This window comes from Nilaparvata lugens, chromosome 14, assembly GCF_014356525.2.
Source record: "Nilaparvata lugens isolate BPH chromosome 14, ASM1435652v1, whole genome shotgun sequence".
NCBI classification, from domain to species: domain Eukaryota; kingdom Metazoa; phylum Arthropoda; class Insecta; order Hemiptera; family Delphacidae; genus Nilaparvata; species Nilaparvata lugens.
In genome coordinates, this window is record NC_052517.1 from 5185916 (window position 1) to 5198902 (window position 12987).

At 36.4% G+C, this 12987-nt stretch overlaps 1 protein-coding gene across 1 annotated transcript; it reads left to right on the top strand.

The window, feature by feature from the left end:
* Positions 1–4698: 4698 nt before the first annotated feature.
* On the top strand, positions 4699–12679 carry LOC111058366 (nascent polypeptide-associated complex subunit alpha; the record flags this gene model as incomplete). The annotated part of the gene is made up of 3 exons (XM_039441146.1): positions 4699–4942; positions 7800–7939; positions 12393–12679. Coding segments are annotated over 3 exons (636 nt in total), but the record flags the coding sequence as incomplete, so codon positions are not given.
* Positions 12680–12987: the final 308 nt, after the last annotated feature.

Consider the following 12987-nt stretch of genomic DNA (forward strand, 5'->3'; position numbering starts at 1 on the left):
TAATTTCAAACTATTTCTTGTGTAATATTTATTTATGTTTGAATATTTACGGAAACATCATCAATTTTTTGAGTAAATTAATAAAAATTGTTTATGATTTTAAATAATTTTGATGATCAACTAAAAGTTTATGTTTTTGAAATTCATAATTATTCTTCAGGTAGTCGCACCCTACTCAATCACACGAGCAGTCGCGTGTTGTATTTTTTACAACATCCAATTTTCCAAGTATTATGTACTCTGTTTACTGTCAAAGCATATTAATTAATTGTATAATTACTTTTTCCATCTTCTTGGATTATTTTACGCCTATGAACATTTGGATGATTACCATTTCATAGCCCAATAAGGCACATCAAGCAAAGCCATCAATTCTGTGTTATTGGTTCGTTTACAGTCGCCGTATACAGTCTTTCCCTATCTCATGCACTGTGGCGACTAAATGGCACCTAAAGACTGAACCATTGCTCGGTTGATACTGCAACTCACTGGAGTGATGGGGAGAAAGTTTTGGAATGCATAGGTGACTCATTCACTGACACCACCCCATTCAATAGTTTTATGCAGCAAAGAAACTGACACTGTTGTACTTTTTACAACAGCGCGACTGCCGGAAGGTTATACTTATATAAATATAAGTTGTATATTAACGAATTCATCATCATTTTTTTTAAAAGTAAACTGGTAAAGATTAGAATATTTTGATGATCAACTAAAAATCATATTTCTCCATGGTAGCTCACTATAATCCAGCTCCCAGTAGTTCCTTAATAATCTAGTAAAATTCACTTCTAGCCTACTCATTTTTAATAATTCACTCAAGTATTGAGTTTTTGTAATTTTCGAAATAATTTGAATTTATTAGCGATCTACTATAGTTATTTGTGCAACTAGTGCGCAAAGTGTCAGTTTGCTGCACCGAAAGAAACGTTTACGCCCGAGCCGTAGGCGAGGGCGGAATGGTTTCTTAAGTGCAGCAGAGGAACTTTGCGCACGTATTTCACATTAAGTTTTTCCTACAGTTACCATTGAATATGAAAAGTGGGTAATTATGGGTAAAATTGCCTGAAATCCATCAAATGTTTTTCTGTGTAATTTTATTATTGATAAAAATCTTAATCCTAAAATCCTAAAGTCCTCGTTGTCCTTGGTTATAATATATAATGAATAATAATTAGCGCGTTGTGCTTGGTTGCACCTCTGCTCACTATAGCAGCCACAGCAGTCACTGTTACCAACTTCATTTTGATTTTGCTGCACTGTTGCTCCATATAACCTACTAAGTATTTTGCGTTGCCATGTTGCAAATCTGGAGTGCAGAAAATTTTTTCCCGCACTAGAGCGGAAAAGTGATTCTTTGCGTTCTGTAATCAGTGCAGCAATGGCCACTTTTCAACGTAACTGTAGGAAAATCATATTTCTCCACGGTAGCTCACTATAATCCAGCTCCCAGTAGTTTCTTAGTAATCTAGTAAAATTCACTTCTAGCCTACTCATTTTTAATAATTCACTCAAGTATTGAGTTTTTGTAATTTTCGAAATAATTTGAATTTATTAGCGATCTACTAAAATTTAATCTGAACAATAATATTTGTTAACTTTTTAGTGGGTACCGTAATCTTTTTTTAAAGGGTTTTTCAATTTTCAGATAATTAGTATTTGTGTATGAATTTTGGTAGAAATTTGTGTGCTTCTTAATAGTCAGTATTGAAAAATTTTTAGTCTTCCTATCATATTTAATATTTATGATAATAGTGGTAGGGTGAATTTGGAGAAAATTTAGGTAGTAAAATCCGACTTGATCGTTAAAAATCAGAGTAGGGTTGTCCATTACATTAATACATAATTGATAAATATTATCAATCTAAATATTAAATATTATATTGTCTTGAATTCTTAGTTATTTTTTTCACAATAATTGTCAACAACATTTATGTTGTCATATTTCTGTATTGCAGTATCATGTCTGTCCATTAATTATCGTCCATATAAAGTCCATAAAACAAAATATGTGATCAAAACCATTGGAAAATATATAATATATGTATACATTATATTTACTTATAAATTTAATATTCTGTTAGTATTCATTCATACATTGTTGTATTCAGTAACATAGATTACATCCACCCATTACAAAGTAATGATAGTTTTGATCAAATTTGTGTCCAAAAATTTGTCATTTAGGAAATTTTTATAACAGTTGTTTGTACTGTAATAAAACTGTAGCAACTTGTTTGAATTAAATGTCTCTTTCCATTAAAGAAATTCTGATATTTGTATTTTGTTTATTTTAAATATTAAGATATGACGCAGTTTTAGGCGAACGCCTGTCATTTTTATCTGGATTGTATCTTTAGTCTACCAGTAGCTCTGTGAACAGTAGACCTCACGCAGTATTCTCATCCACAAGTAACTGATTGAAACTATAGACCTTATGGAAATACAGCAATAGACTGACTTCTCCACACATCTGTGTAATCACTTGTCAGCTGATTTATGATGAATAATTCTATAGTCTGATTGATTTTTACTCTAATATTGGCGTATGAAGGAGGCTCCTTTTTCCTTTTATATTATCCTTGAAATGCAAAATTTCCAAAAACCTTGTATATACGTCGATGCGCAATTAAAAAAGAAGCATACCTGTCAAATTACACGCACATCTCAAGTCTACTATTCCAATATCTGAGCTAGCTGGTGACAGGACAATAACGCTGGGAACACACGACGTCTGCTATCTCTTCATAGTGATAGTGATTCAATAGAATCAACAGTTGCCAACAGTTTGCAATTGAATAATCACATTTTTTTCAATTTCAAGCTTATTTTGAATTTTAGGTGGAAATGTTACTGAACATCAATTGTAGAGATTTTCATGCTCAATCTTTTCCACTTGATTTTTTTTGTTTAAATTGTATCTGAAGCCTGATAATTGGGAATCTAAAATCCAACTTTGCATAGTTGGGGCGGAGCTCCTGAAATTTTTACAGATATGGGACTCATGGCAGTTGATAGAGCTTATCAATGACTATTCGAGGTATGAATTTGATCAAAATCGTTGTAACCGTTTTCGAGAAAATCGCGAAAAACCCTGTTTTTGACAACATTTTAGCCGCCATCTTGAATTGCATTTGATCGAAATTGTTCGTGTCGGATACTTATAGTGTAAGGACCTTAAGTTCCAAATTTCATGTAATTTGTCATACCGGTCTCGAGAACAATGGTTTTCTAGCAACGCTCAAGGCCGTTTAATGTTTCAAATTTTGAACATCATTTTTTGTTTCAAAAAATCTTGTTAATATTACAGTACCTTATAAATCTTTTACTTTTTTTGAATGACAACTCATTCCTTGTAGGCTATTTAACTTGTTTAAGTAAGGTGACTCTCATTTACATATCAATGATTTCAATCTTGTTTAATGAAATTTTAACCCTAGTTGGTTCCAAACTGTTTTGAGTTGAAATTGTCATCTAAGATGAAATTAGCATTCTATTACATGGAAATTGGGCTGGCCTCTAAAGACCCCTATCTAAGATCAAACAAATTTGTGCTAACAAAAACCTATTTATAATACAACTCAGTTTGTGCAAACTTCACTTTCGTAAATAGATTATCTAATATTTATATCGGAACAGTTTCGCATCTGTTGTAGCCTACGTATTATCGATATTACTTCCGTAATTTTTCAGAAGTAAGACACAGTTTCGACATGTTACAAAGGGAGATTTAACAGTTTTGGACTTTGGTAAAAATAATCTCTTTCAACTTGACACAGTTTTGAGCCAAGCGATAACATTCCATTAAATAAAATTTAAACATTGTTTTGTGTCAACAATTAAAATGTTGATAATGTTATATATTTATGACTCAAATCAATTCAAGTGGATAGCATAACCTATAATTTTTATTCATTCATAACTCTACCTTTATTGTATTATCAATCATCCCATCATCATCACCTAAAATACTTCTAGAAATTCGTCTTTGTAAAATCATAAATAAAAATATACATTTTAATCATATCTTTCTCTCTAATCCATTGCTCAGTTGATGTAATTAATTAATCATGTTGAAGCTTTACATTGGGAATCACCAGTAATTATTATCGGCTTATCAATATCGTCTCCTCTTTATCATACTCCTTCCCATCTTCCAATTTCTATTCTCTTTGTCCAACCTTCTCTTAATTCTCCCCTCCTCTTCTTCCTCCCGTCTCCTTCTTTATCTTCTTCTTTTCCCTCTACTCCTTCAATCGTTCTTCCTTTGTCCTCTTTCCCCCATCCACCTCCTAATTTTTACATTTGTTCTGTATCATACCAACATTGGTGTATACGGCTCCGAAACATTGACGTCACCTCTAATTGCTCCCTTTGTGAAAAAGTACCAACTTGAAACTGATCTACCAACCCTTGAAACTCTTCTTGCTCTCTTTTCTCAACTTCCACATTTCTTGATTAGTTTCTCTTTTTTGGTCCCATTTTTCCAACACTTCTGACACCATGAAGAAATGCTTCAATACTTAGAGCCATAAATATAAAACTGAACTTCAATTGTCTTGGATACAACACATATTTAGCATGTGTCAAACTGAATTAACAGCTGTCACTACAACTTCTATGGTTGTGATTTCATTCCAATTACTATGTACTAACACTGTTCTACGGATGCGAAACATGGACTCCCCCCACTAATTGTGTCGTTGTTTTTGCAGCAGCAAGGCGGCAGCAGAGAAGGACAAGCAGGCGGCAGCGACGTCAAAGGTGGCGGCCGAGGATGCGGGGTCTGGGTCGGACACAGATTCTGATGGCTCCATTCCCGACCTGGAGGAGTCAGCGGCCGGCGGTCATCCCATCGACATGGTCAGCAAGGCTAAGCAGTCGCGCGGCGAAAAGAAGGCGCGCAAAATCATGTCCAAGCTTGGGCTCAAACCTATCCAAGGTACAATGATTTGATAATCCTTTCGATACAATATCAAAAATATCGATACTGCTTCGATACTCTTTTCGATACAGTATCAAAAATATCGATACTGATTCGATACTTCTTTCGATACAGTATCAAAAATATTGATACTGATTCGATACTCCTTTCGATACAGTATCAAAGATATCAATACTGTTTCGATACTTCTTTTGATGCAGTATCAAAAATGTTGATACTGATTTGATACTCCTTTCGATACAGTATCAAAAGTATCGATACTGATTTGATACTCCTTTCGATACAGTATCAAATATATCGATACTGATTCGATACTCCTTTCAATACTGTATAAAATATCGATACTGATTCGATACTCCTTTCGATACAGTATCAAAAATATCTATACTGATTTGATACTCCTTTTGATACAGTATCAAAAATATCGATACTGCTTCGATACTCCATCAAATGTATTATTGATACCAACCTACAAGTATAGTACGTGTCCCGTAGCTTTGCCTCGGTGACTTTGAAACGGCATATAGGCAAGGTATGGTTGGCGGGATGATATTTATTTATTTATACATTAATAGATACAATCATTCTTAACTATGAATGATTGGGAAAGGAACAACAGGCTTAAAGCCCAAAACTGTTCCTTTCCCAAATTTAGATAGAAATTGTCCAAAAATAGGTTATGTTTACACTACACGTTTTATATTCACGGCCTTGCAAGAACATCAGGCTTCAGAGACCCTATAGTGAGGTCCACGTTATAATGGCAGTGAAGAAAGATGAGAGAACAAAGTTGCCAATCATCTGTCTTGTCAATGCCTTCTGTAGACGGTAGCTGATACATGTTTATTGATGTTATATTAATTGTTCATTCTCGTTTAAAATAGGTAATCAATTATATTTTATCAAGCAATAATTACATTTTCCAATGGTTTCATAATCAAGATATAATATTTTTGTTAACTAATTGTTAACTACATTGTTAAAAGACGATCTAGCAAAAGAGAAAAGCGAGAAAGAGATAGCCTTATCCGCTTTGTTGAATGATGGAAAGGATAGCAATATCATTGCTAATCAAACACTGCCATTATAACGTGGACCTCACTATAGATGGAGGAAGCTCCCTACACACAGAGATTCTTCATGAATGAGAGAGTTGCAACGTATCACCAACAATGGAGAGAGCATGTTGAACGAATGTCAGCTGATAGCCTGTGTTGTGCTAGAAGGACCCAACTCTAAAAAGCTCCTTGTGTATCTTTTCGGATGCAACACGTTGCTTTTGAGAAGATACAAAAGAGCTGCTGTTGCTTATAGAGAGATACGTTTTCAAAAATGTTGGATGTTTTTGAACGAGTAGTATTGTAGTCTAGTGGCCCTCCACCGATAGGCAAAGCTACAGCACCCGCGGACTGGATAGATAATATATTAAAAATTAATGCTCCTTGTGTTTCTTTTAGGATGCAACACGTTGCTTCTGAGAAGATACAAAAGAGCAGCTGTTGCTTATGGAAAGATACATTAAAGTTCATTGTGTATCTTTTCGGATACAACACGTTGCTTTTGAGAAGATACGAAAGAGCATCTGTTTAAATTCTAACAAATTTTTAGCTTTATTTTACATTGTATAATTAGTGTGTTATGAAAGCAATCATGAGGTCTCCCTGGTGCTCATAAGCTGCGTACAGATGTACGCGCCTCCAACCCGCTCCGCCCTCGTTCCGCCATCGCTCCGCCCCCGATCTGCAGTCGCACCGATCATGAACGTTATGTGAGATGTTAGCTCTTCTCGCGTTCCACTCTTGCTCCCCGGTCGATCATCAATTGCTCTGCTCGAGTGACGTTTGGTTGCGGAGCAGAGCGAAAGTCTGTACGCACATTTATATACAATACTGTACCTTTTCAATAATCTATATATATAAAAGCGAAATGGCACTCACTCACTGACTGACTCACTCACTCACTCACTCACTCACTCGCATAACTAAAAATCTACCGGACCAAAAACGTTCAAATTTGGTAGGTATGTTCAGTTGGCCCTTTAGAGGCGCACTAAGAAATCTTTTGGCAATATTTTAACTCTAAGGGTTGTTTTTAAGGGTTTAAAGTTCGTCTTTTAGCATGTATATTCTTCTTCTCCCAATCTCTTGATTATAATTGAAATTTCCATATCATATGTTACTATAGAACTATAATCTAGATAGAGTACCTCTTCGAAATAGTTGTTAACTGGCAACTAAATTAATAATTTTGTCTGGTTGGCATTAAGTTGAGTTGACTTTGTTAGGTTGGCACCAAGTTGAAGATTTAAATGCATTTATCGCGGAAAAATTGATTGGGCACTGCCACTTCAATCCTGGGAATATTATATTACTAGCCGTCAGGCTCGCTTCGCTCGCCATATCCGTTTAGCCAGACGTTTAGTCTGGTCCCCCGACTGGATTGTTCTAACATATGATAAAAATGCTCAAATGAAAAATGCAGGCGAGCGAAGCGAAAAATGTGGCTAGACGGATATGGCGAGCGATGCGAGCCTGACGGCTAGTGATAATATATTTGTATTATTATTGTTTGCCTTTTATTGGCTTTAATTGGTGGGGAGAATCCCTGACGGAAGTTCCATCCCGTCTGAATATATCATTTAAGCCGTCAATGGGCCGTGCGACTGTCATACTTCAGCCAGGACCGACCTTTAACGTGCCCATCCGATAACATGGGAGTGACCAGTTCAAAAACTTTTGGCAACGAGCGGGGTTTGAACCGGGGACCTCTAGGTTGCTACGCAAGCACTCTATCCACTAGACCACGGATCACTTCGTACCTTTTCAGTAAATAAATGAATATGTTTTGTCCGCAGGTGTTTCACGTGTTACCATTCGCAAATCGAAGAACATTTTGTTTGTGATCAACAAGCCAGATGTCTTCAAGAACCCCGCCTCTGATACCTACATTGTTTTCGGCGAGGCCAAAATCGAAGATCTCAGTCAGCAAGCACAGGTAAATTAAACAATTACTTATAAAATTGTTTATTCATATTTCTCTACCTCAGAGCTAGAGGAGCATAAGTCCATTTTTTGACAAAATGATGTTTTTCGAACTCTATAGATTCATGATCGCGTAATTCCTCTGCAGTTGATTGTTTTGAAGATAGCCTGAGCTGAAAGAGTGTACGTCCATAAGCATTGATACTGAAACAACGTGAGTCCAATAATTGACAAGTAAATGTAATGCTGATTCGACATACGCTCTTTTAGCCCCGACTGGGTGTATAATACTTTTCCTACAGGTACCTTGGAAAGTGACCATTTCTGCACTGATTGCAGGCCGCAAAGAATCTCTTTTCCGCTCTAGTGCGCAAAGTATTGCTTTGCGTACTCTTAATACTTTGCGTATTATCTTGCAGCCATCCCAATCAACTGTTGACATTGTTGGCGTTTATTTTGAATGTGAATTTGTTCTATCTATATTTTTTCTGATTTTCAAATAAATAAAAATGAGAACTCATTAAATTATACATTTTGAATATTATTAATTATTCATTATTTCAAATAATATTTTTCTCATTCATAAATTGATTGGTTGAAAACTTATTTAGAAATTAAGATTTACTCAAAATTATTCAAATTTTCAAATTGATTGCATTAATTTATTTTTAATTTGAACAAATTATCGATTATTAATTTTCAATTGGATTATCAAGTTTAAAATAAATTAAAGTTATCAATAACAAAATTATACAGACAAACATTCGATGGATTTCAGCCATCATTTTACCCATAATCAACCACTTTCCATATTCAATGGTAACTGTAGGAAAAATTTAATGTGAAATACGTGCGCAAAGCTCCAAAGTTGCTGCACTCAAGAAACCATTCCGCCCTCGCCTACGGCTCGTGTGTAAACGTTTCTTTCGGTGCAGCAAACTGTCACTTTGCGCACTAGTTGCGCAAATAACTATTTTGGGCTCTCCTATAAAATCAGCCGTTTAAGCCTCAACTCACACTTAGGCGACTCAGGTGGAGAAGAGACTGGACTCTACTGGAGAGCATGTGTTTCCAAATGGTGACACTCAGACCAGTCGATTCTAGTCTCCGCGACGTCACCATTTCAAAACACATGCTCTCCACTAGAGTCGAGTTTCTTATCGGCCTGAGTCGCGTCAGTGTGAGTTGAGCCTTAGACTTACGCCCCTCTAACTCTGAGGTACAGATTTAATCTATAATTATTTTTAATATTGAGGTTTGTTTTGTAGTTAGGACACTAATAACATAGAGAAACAATAGCGTAAGTAGATATCCCATGGTATAGGGGATTTATGTCGCAACTTTTACTGTTATCTCAAGCCGATTACTGTCGATTATTGTCAATTTTTACTGTTTTGTTGGGGTGAGAGTGTAGGAACGGCACAATTTGAGAGACTACTAGCGTCATACAGCTGCATGGGAAAGAAGTACGAAACTATCGGCTTGGGATAACAGTAAAAGTTGCGACATAAACGCACTATACCATGGGATATCTACTTATGCTATCGTTTCTCTATGCTAATAAGTCTTATAAAATCTAATAGACTTCTAAAGAAGCCAACTTTCAGCGTTTTTTCGTGAGGTTTTGCACTTTTCAAGAGAAATGATTAGCAGAAAATGTTGAAATCTGGTACAAAGGTTCAGCTTATATCAAGAAAATGTAGTGTTAACCTTCCGTTAGACGCGGCTGATTTCAAATAATATAAATTATTTGAGAAAGTGGGTTTTCAGGCTGTATAGCTCCAGGATGGGTAGCAACACTGAGACCAGTGCCCTAGGATGATGCCCTAGGATCTAGGATGCCCTAGACCTGTACCACTAACGGCAGGACAAGAGTGTTGAACATGTGTGAACACACATGCTCGTCATAGATTTGTCATCACAGCGGAAGGCTTTAAGCATTATCATGTATCATAAATTTCTTTTATTTATTTATACTTCACTGCTCTCTTAGGGGTCAAATTATTTTTACTTTCCTTGCCCTCTTACCATAGGTAAGGAAAGTATTGCTTTCCAAAAAAAAATTAAGGTACCCCAATTTATAAATTTCTATACGTTTCAAGGTCCCCTGAGTCCAAAAAAGTGGTTTTTGGGTATTGATCTGTATGTGTGTGTGTGTGTGTGTGTATGAGTGTATGTGCGTCTGTGTACACGATATCTCATCTCCCAATTGACGGAATGACTTGAAATTTGGTACTTAAGATCCTTACAATATAAGGATCCGACTCGAACAAATTCGATCAAATGCAATTCAAGATGGCGGCTAAAATGTTGTCAAAAACAGAGTTTTTCGCGATTTTCTCGAAAACGGCTTCAACGATTTTGATTAAATTTATACTCAAAATAGTCATTGATAAGCTTTATCAACTGCCACAAGTTCCATATCTGTAAAAATTTCAGGAGCTCCGCCCCATCTATGCAAAGTTTGATTTTAGATTCCCAATTATCAGGCTTTAGATACAATTTTTAAAAAAAATTTAGTGGAAAAGATTGAGCATGAATATCTCTACAACTAGTAACATTTTCACCAAAAATTGAAAATAGACTTGAAATTCGATAAAATGTGATTATTAATCTATTGCAAACTGTTTGCAACTGTTGATTCTATTAAATCATTCACTATGAAGAGATAGCAGACCTCGTGTGTCTCCAGCGTTATTGTCCTGTCACCAGCTTGCTCAGATCTTTGAATAATAGACTTTGTGAAATAGCGCGTGAACACTAGCGTCAGGTGATCAATTTTAATAACGGCAAGGAAAGTTGTGTGAGTGCGCCACACCAGATTCTTTAATTTCCCACTGGTTTACTTGATTTTATCGGTTGTTTATTTTATGTTGTAAGCAGCTGTCAAACAGCTGTTTTTTGTTGGAAGCCGTTCGCTAATGACACAACATGCAACACACGTCTTGCTCTGTCGTTAGTGGTCACCCTAATGGAGGGGTAACAATTTTAAATTATGCCAAAGAAAAATACGTTCAAAATCGGTGTTTTTTAAGCTGGTTTCTGCGTTTGTATGCTTTTTCCTGGGTCCAAGGGACGGAGGAACTACTCATGACTATGTGACTCATATCACGGATTCTATGTATTTTGACATTGACATAACAGCTCAATGTTCTCTACATTGAATATTTCGATTTTATATTGTTTTCCTACAGTTACGTTGAAAAGTGGCCATTGCTGCACTGATTACAGAACGCAAAGTATCACTTTTCCGCTCTAGTGCGGGAAAAATTTTTCTGCACTCCAGATTTGCAACATGGCAACGCAAAATACTTAGTAGGTTATATGGAGCAACAGTGCAGCAAAATCAAAATGAAGTTGGTAACAGTGACTGCTGTGGCTGCTATAGTGAGCAGAGGTGCAACCAAGCACAACGCGCTAATTATTATTCATTATATATTATAACCAAGGACAACATTTTTATTCAATTTGACAATAAATTAAGGTTTTTATCAATAATAAAATTACACAGAAAAACATTTGATGCATTTCAGGCAATTTTACCCATAATTACCCACTTTTCATATTCAATGGTAACTGTAGGAAAAACTTAATGTGAAATACGTGCGCAAAGTTCCTCTGCTGCACTCAAGAAACCATTCCGCCCTCGCCTACGGCTCGGGCGTAAACGTTTCTTTCGGTGCAGCAAACTGTCACTTTGCGCACTAGTTGCACAAATAACTATTTTGTCAATTATAAAGGTGGTGGTAGCGGAGAAAAACGTGTATAAGCCAGTTTGTTCCTTTATTATAATATTATAGACTAGCAGGTAACCCGTGCCAGGTTCTAATTTAAAATTGACAAACTGAAAACTCGACCTACTGAAATCTTGAAGAATTCAAAATAGGCCTATAACCATCCTCGGTAAACTAAGAATCTATATGCAAAATTTCAAGATAATCAGTTGAGTAGTTGAGACGTGATGAGTAGTTCATCCCTTATCGTTTATAAGCCAGTTCTTGCCTTTATAATATTATAGAAGATGTATGTAAATATTTCCTATTTTAGTTATAATAATGTGAAATATTTCTTCTATCTTAAGTTTTGCCGCATCTAAATTTGAAAATCGACTTTGTGAAAATATTTAAGGACTGAAAATGTTGTGAAGTGAACAACTACAAGACTTAATCTATTTCGGGTTATTTAAATTTGGGAGAGGAATAGCACAAGGTTACCTTATTTTTTCTCTTCCTATCGTTTTGATAATGTTATTATTGTATGAATGTATAGTCTGTTGTTAAAGAAGAATTGTAATATTCTATTACTAAATTCTCCTTCTTTCTTTCCTTTTTCTACCGCTTCATCTTCTTCTTCTTCTTTTTGTCCTACCTTTTCAGTCTTCTCTTCTCTCTCCTTCTTTTATTGGAGGTCATACATGCAATATAACCCTGCTTGCCATTAATATTGTTTTTTTTTTCGGTTTTCAGGTGGCGGCGGCAGAGAAATTCAAGGCGCCCGAGGCGTCGCCAGCCAGTGACGTCACAGGAGGAGTGACCACGGTTGTGGCGCCCATCCAGGAGGAGAGTGAGGAGGAGGAGGAGGTGGACGAGACGGGCATTGAAGACAAGGATGTGGACCTGGTGATGTCGCAGGCAAGCGTCAGTCGCGGCAAGGCTATTAAAGCACTCAAAAACAACAAAAACGATATTGTCAATGCCATCATGGAGCTAACTATGTAATCACACCTACTATATTATAAACTACTTATTTTCAACTTGTGTCTCGTTTTTTGTTGTCTCCTTTCGTTTCAAGGAATGGTCGAAATAGGTTCTATAGTGGGGTACACCATTAGGTGCGTACAGACTTTCGCTCTGCTCCGCAACCGAACGTCACTCCAGCAGAGCGATTGATGATCGACCAGGGAGCAACTGTGGTTCGACCGGGGAACGCGAGAAGATCTAACATCTTCCATAACGTTCATGATGGGTGCGTGGGCGGTGCGACTGTGGTTCGATAGAGGAACGAGGGCGGAGCGTGCTCGGTGCGGGTTGGAAGCGCGTATATGTGTACGCAGCTATAGAG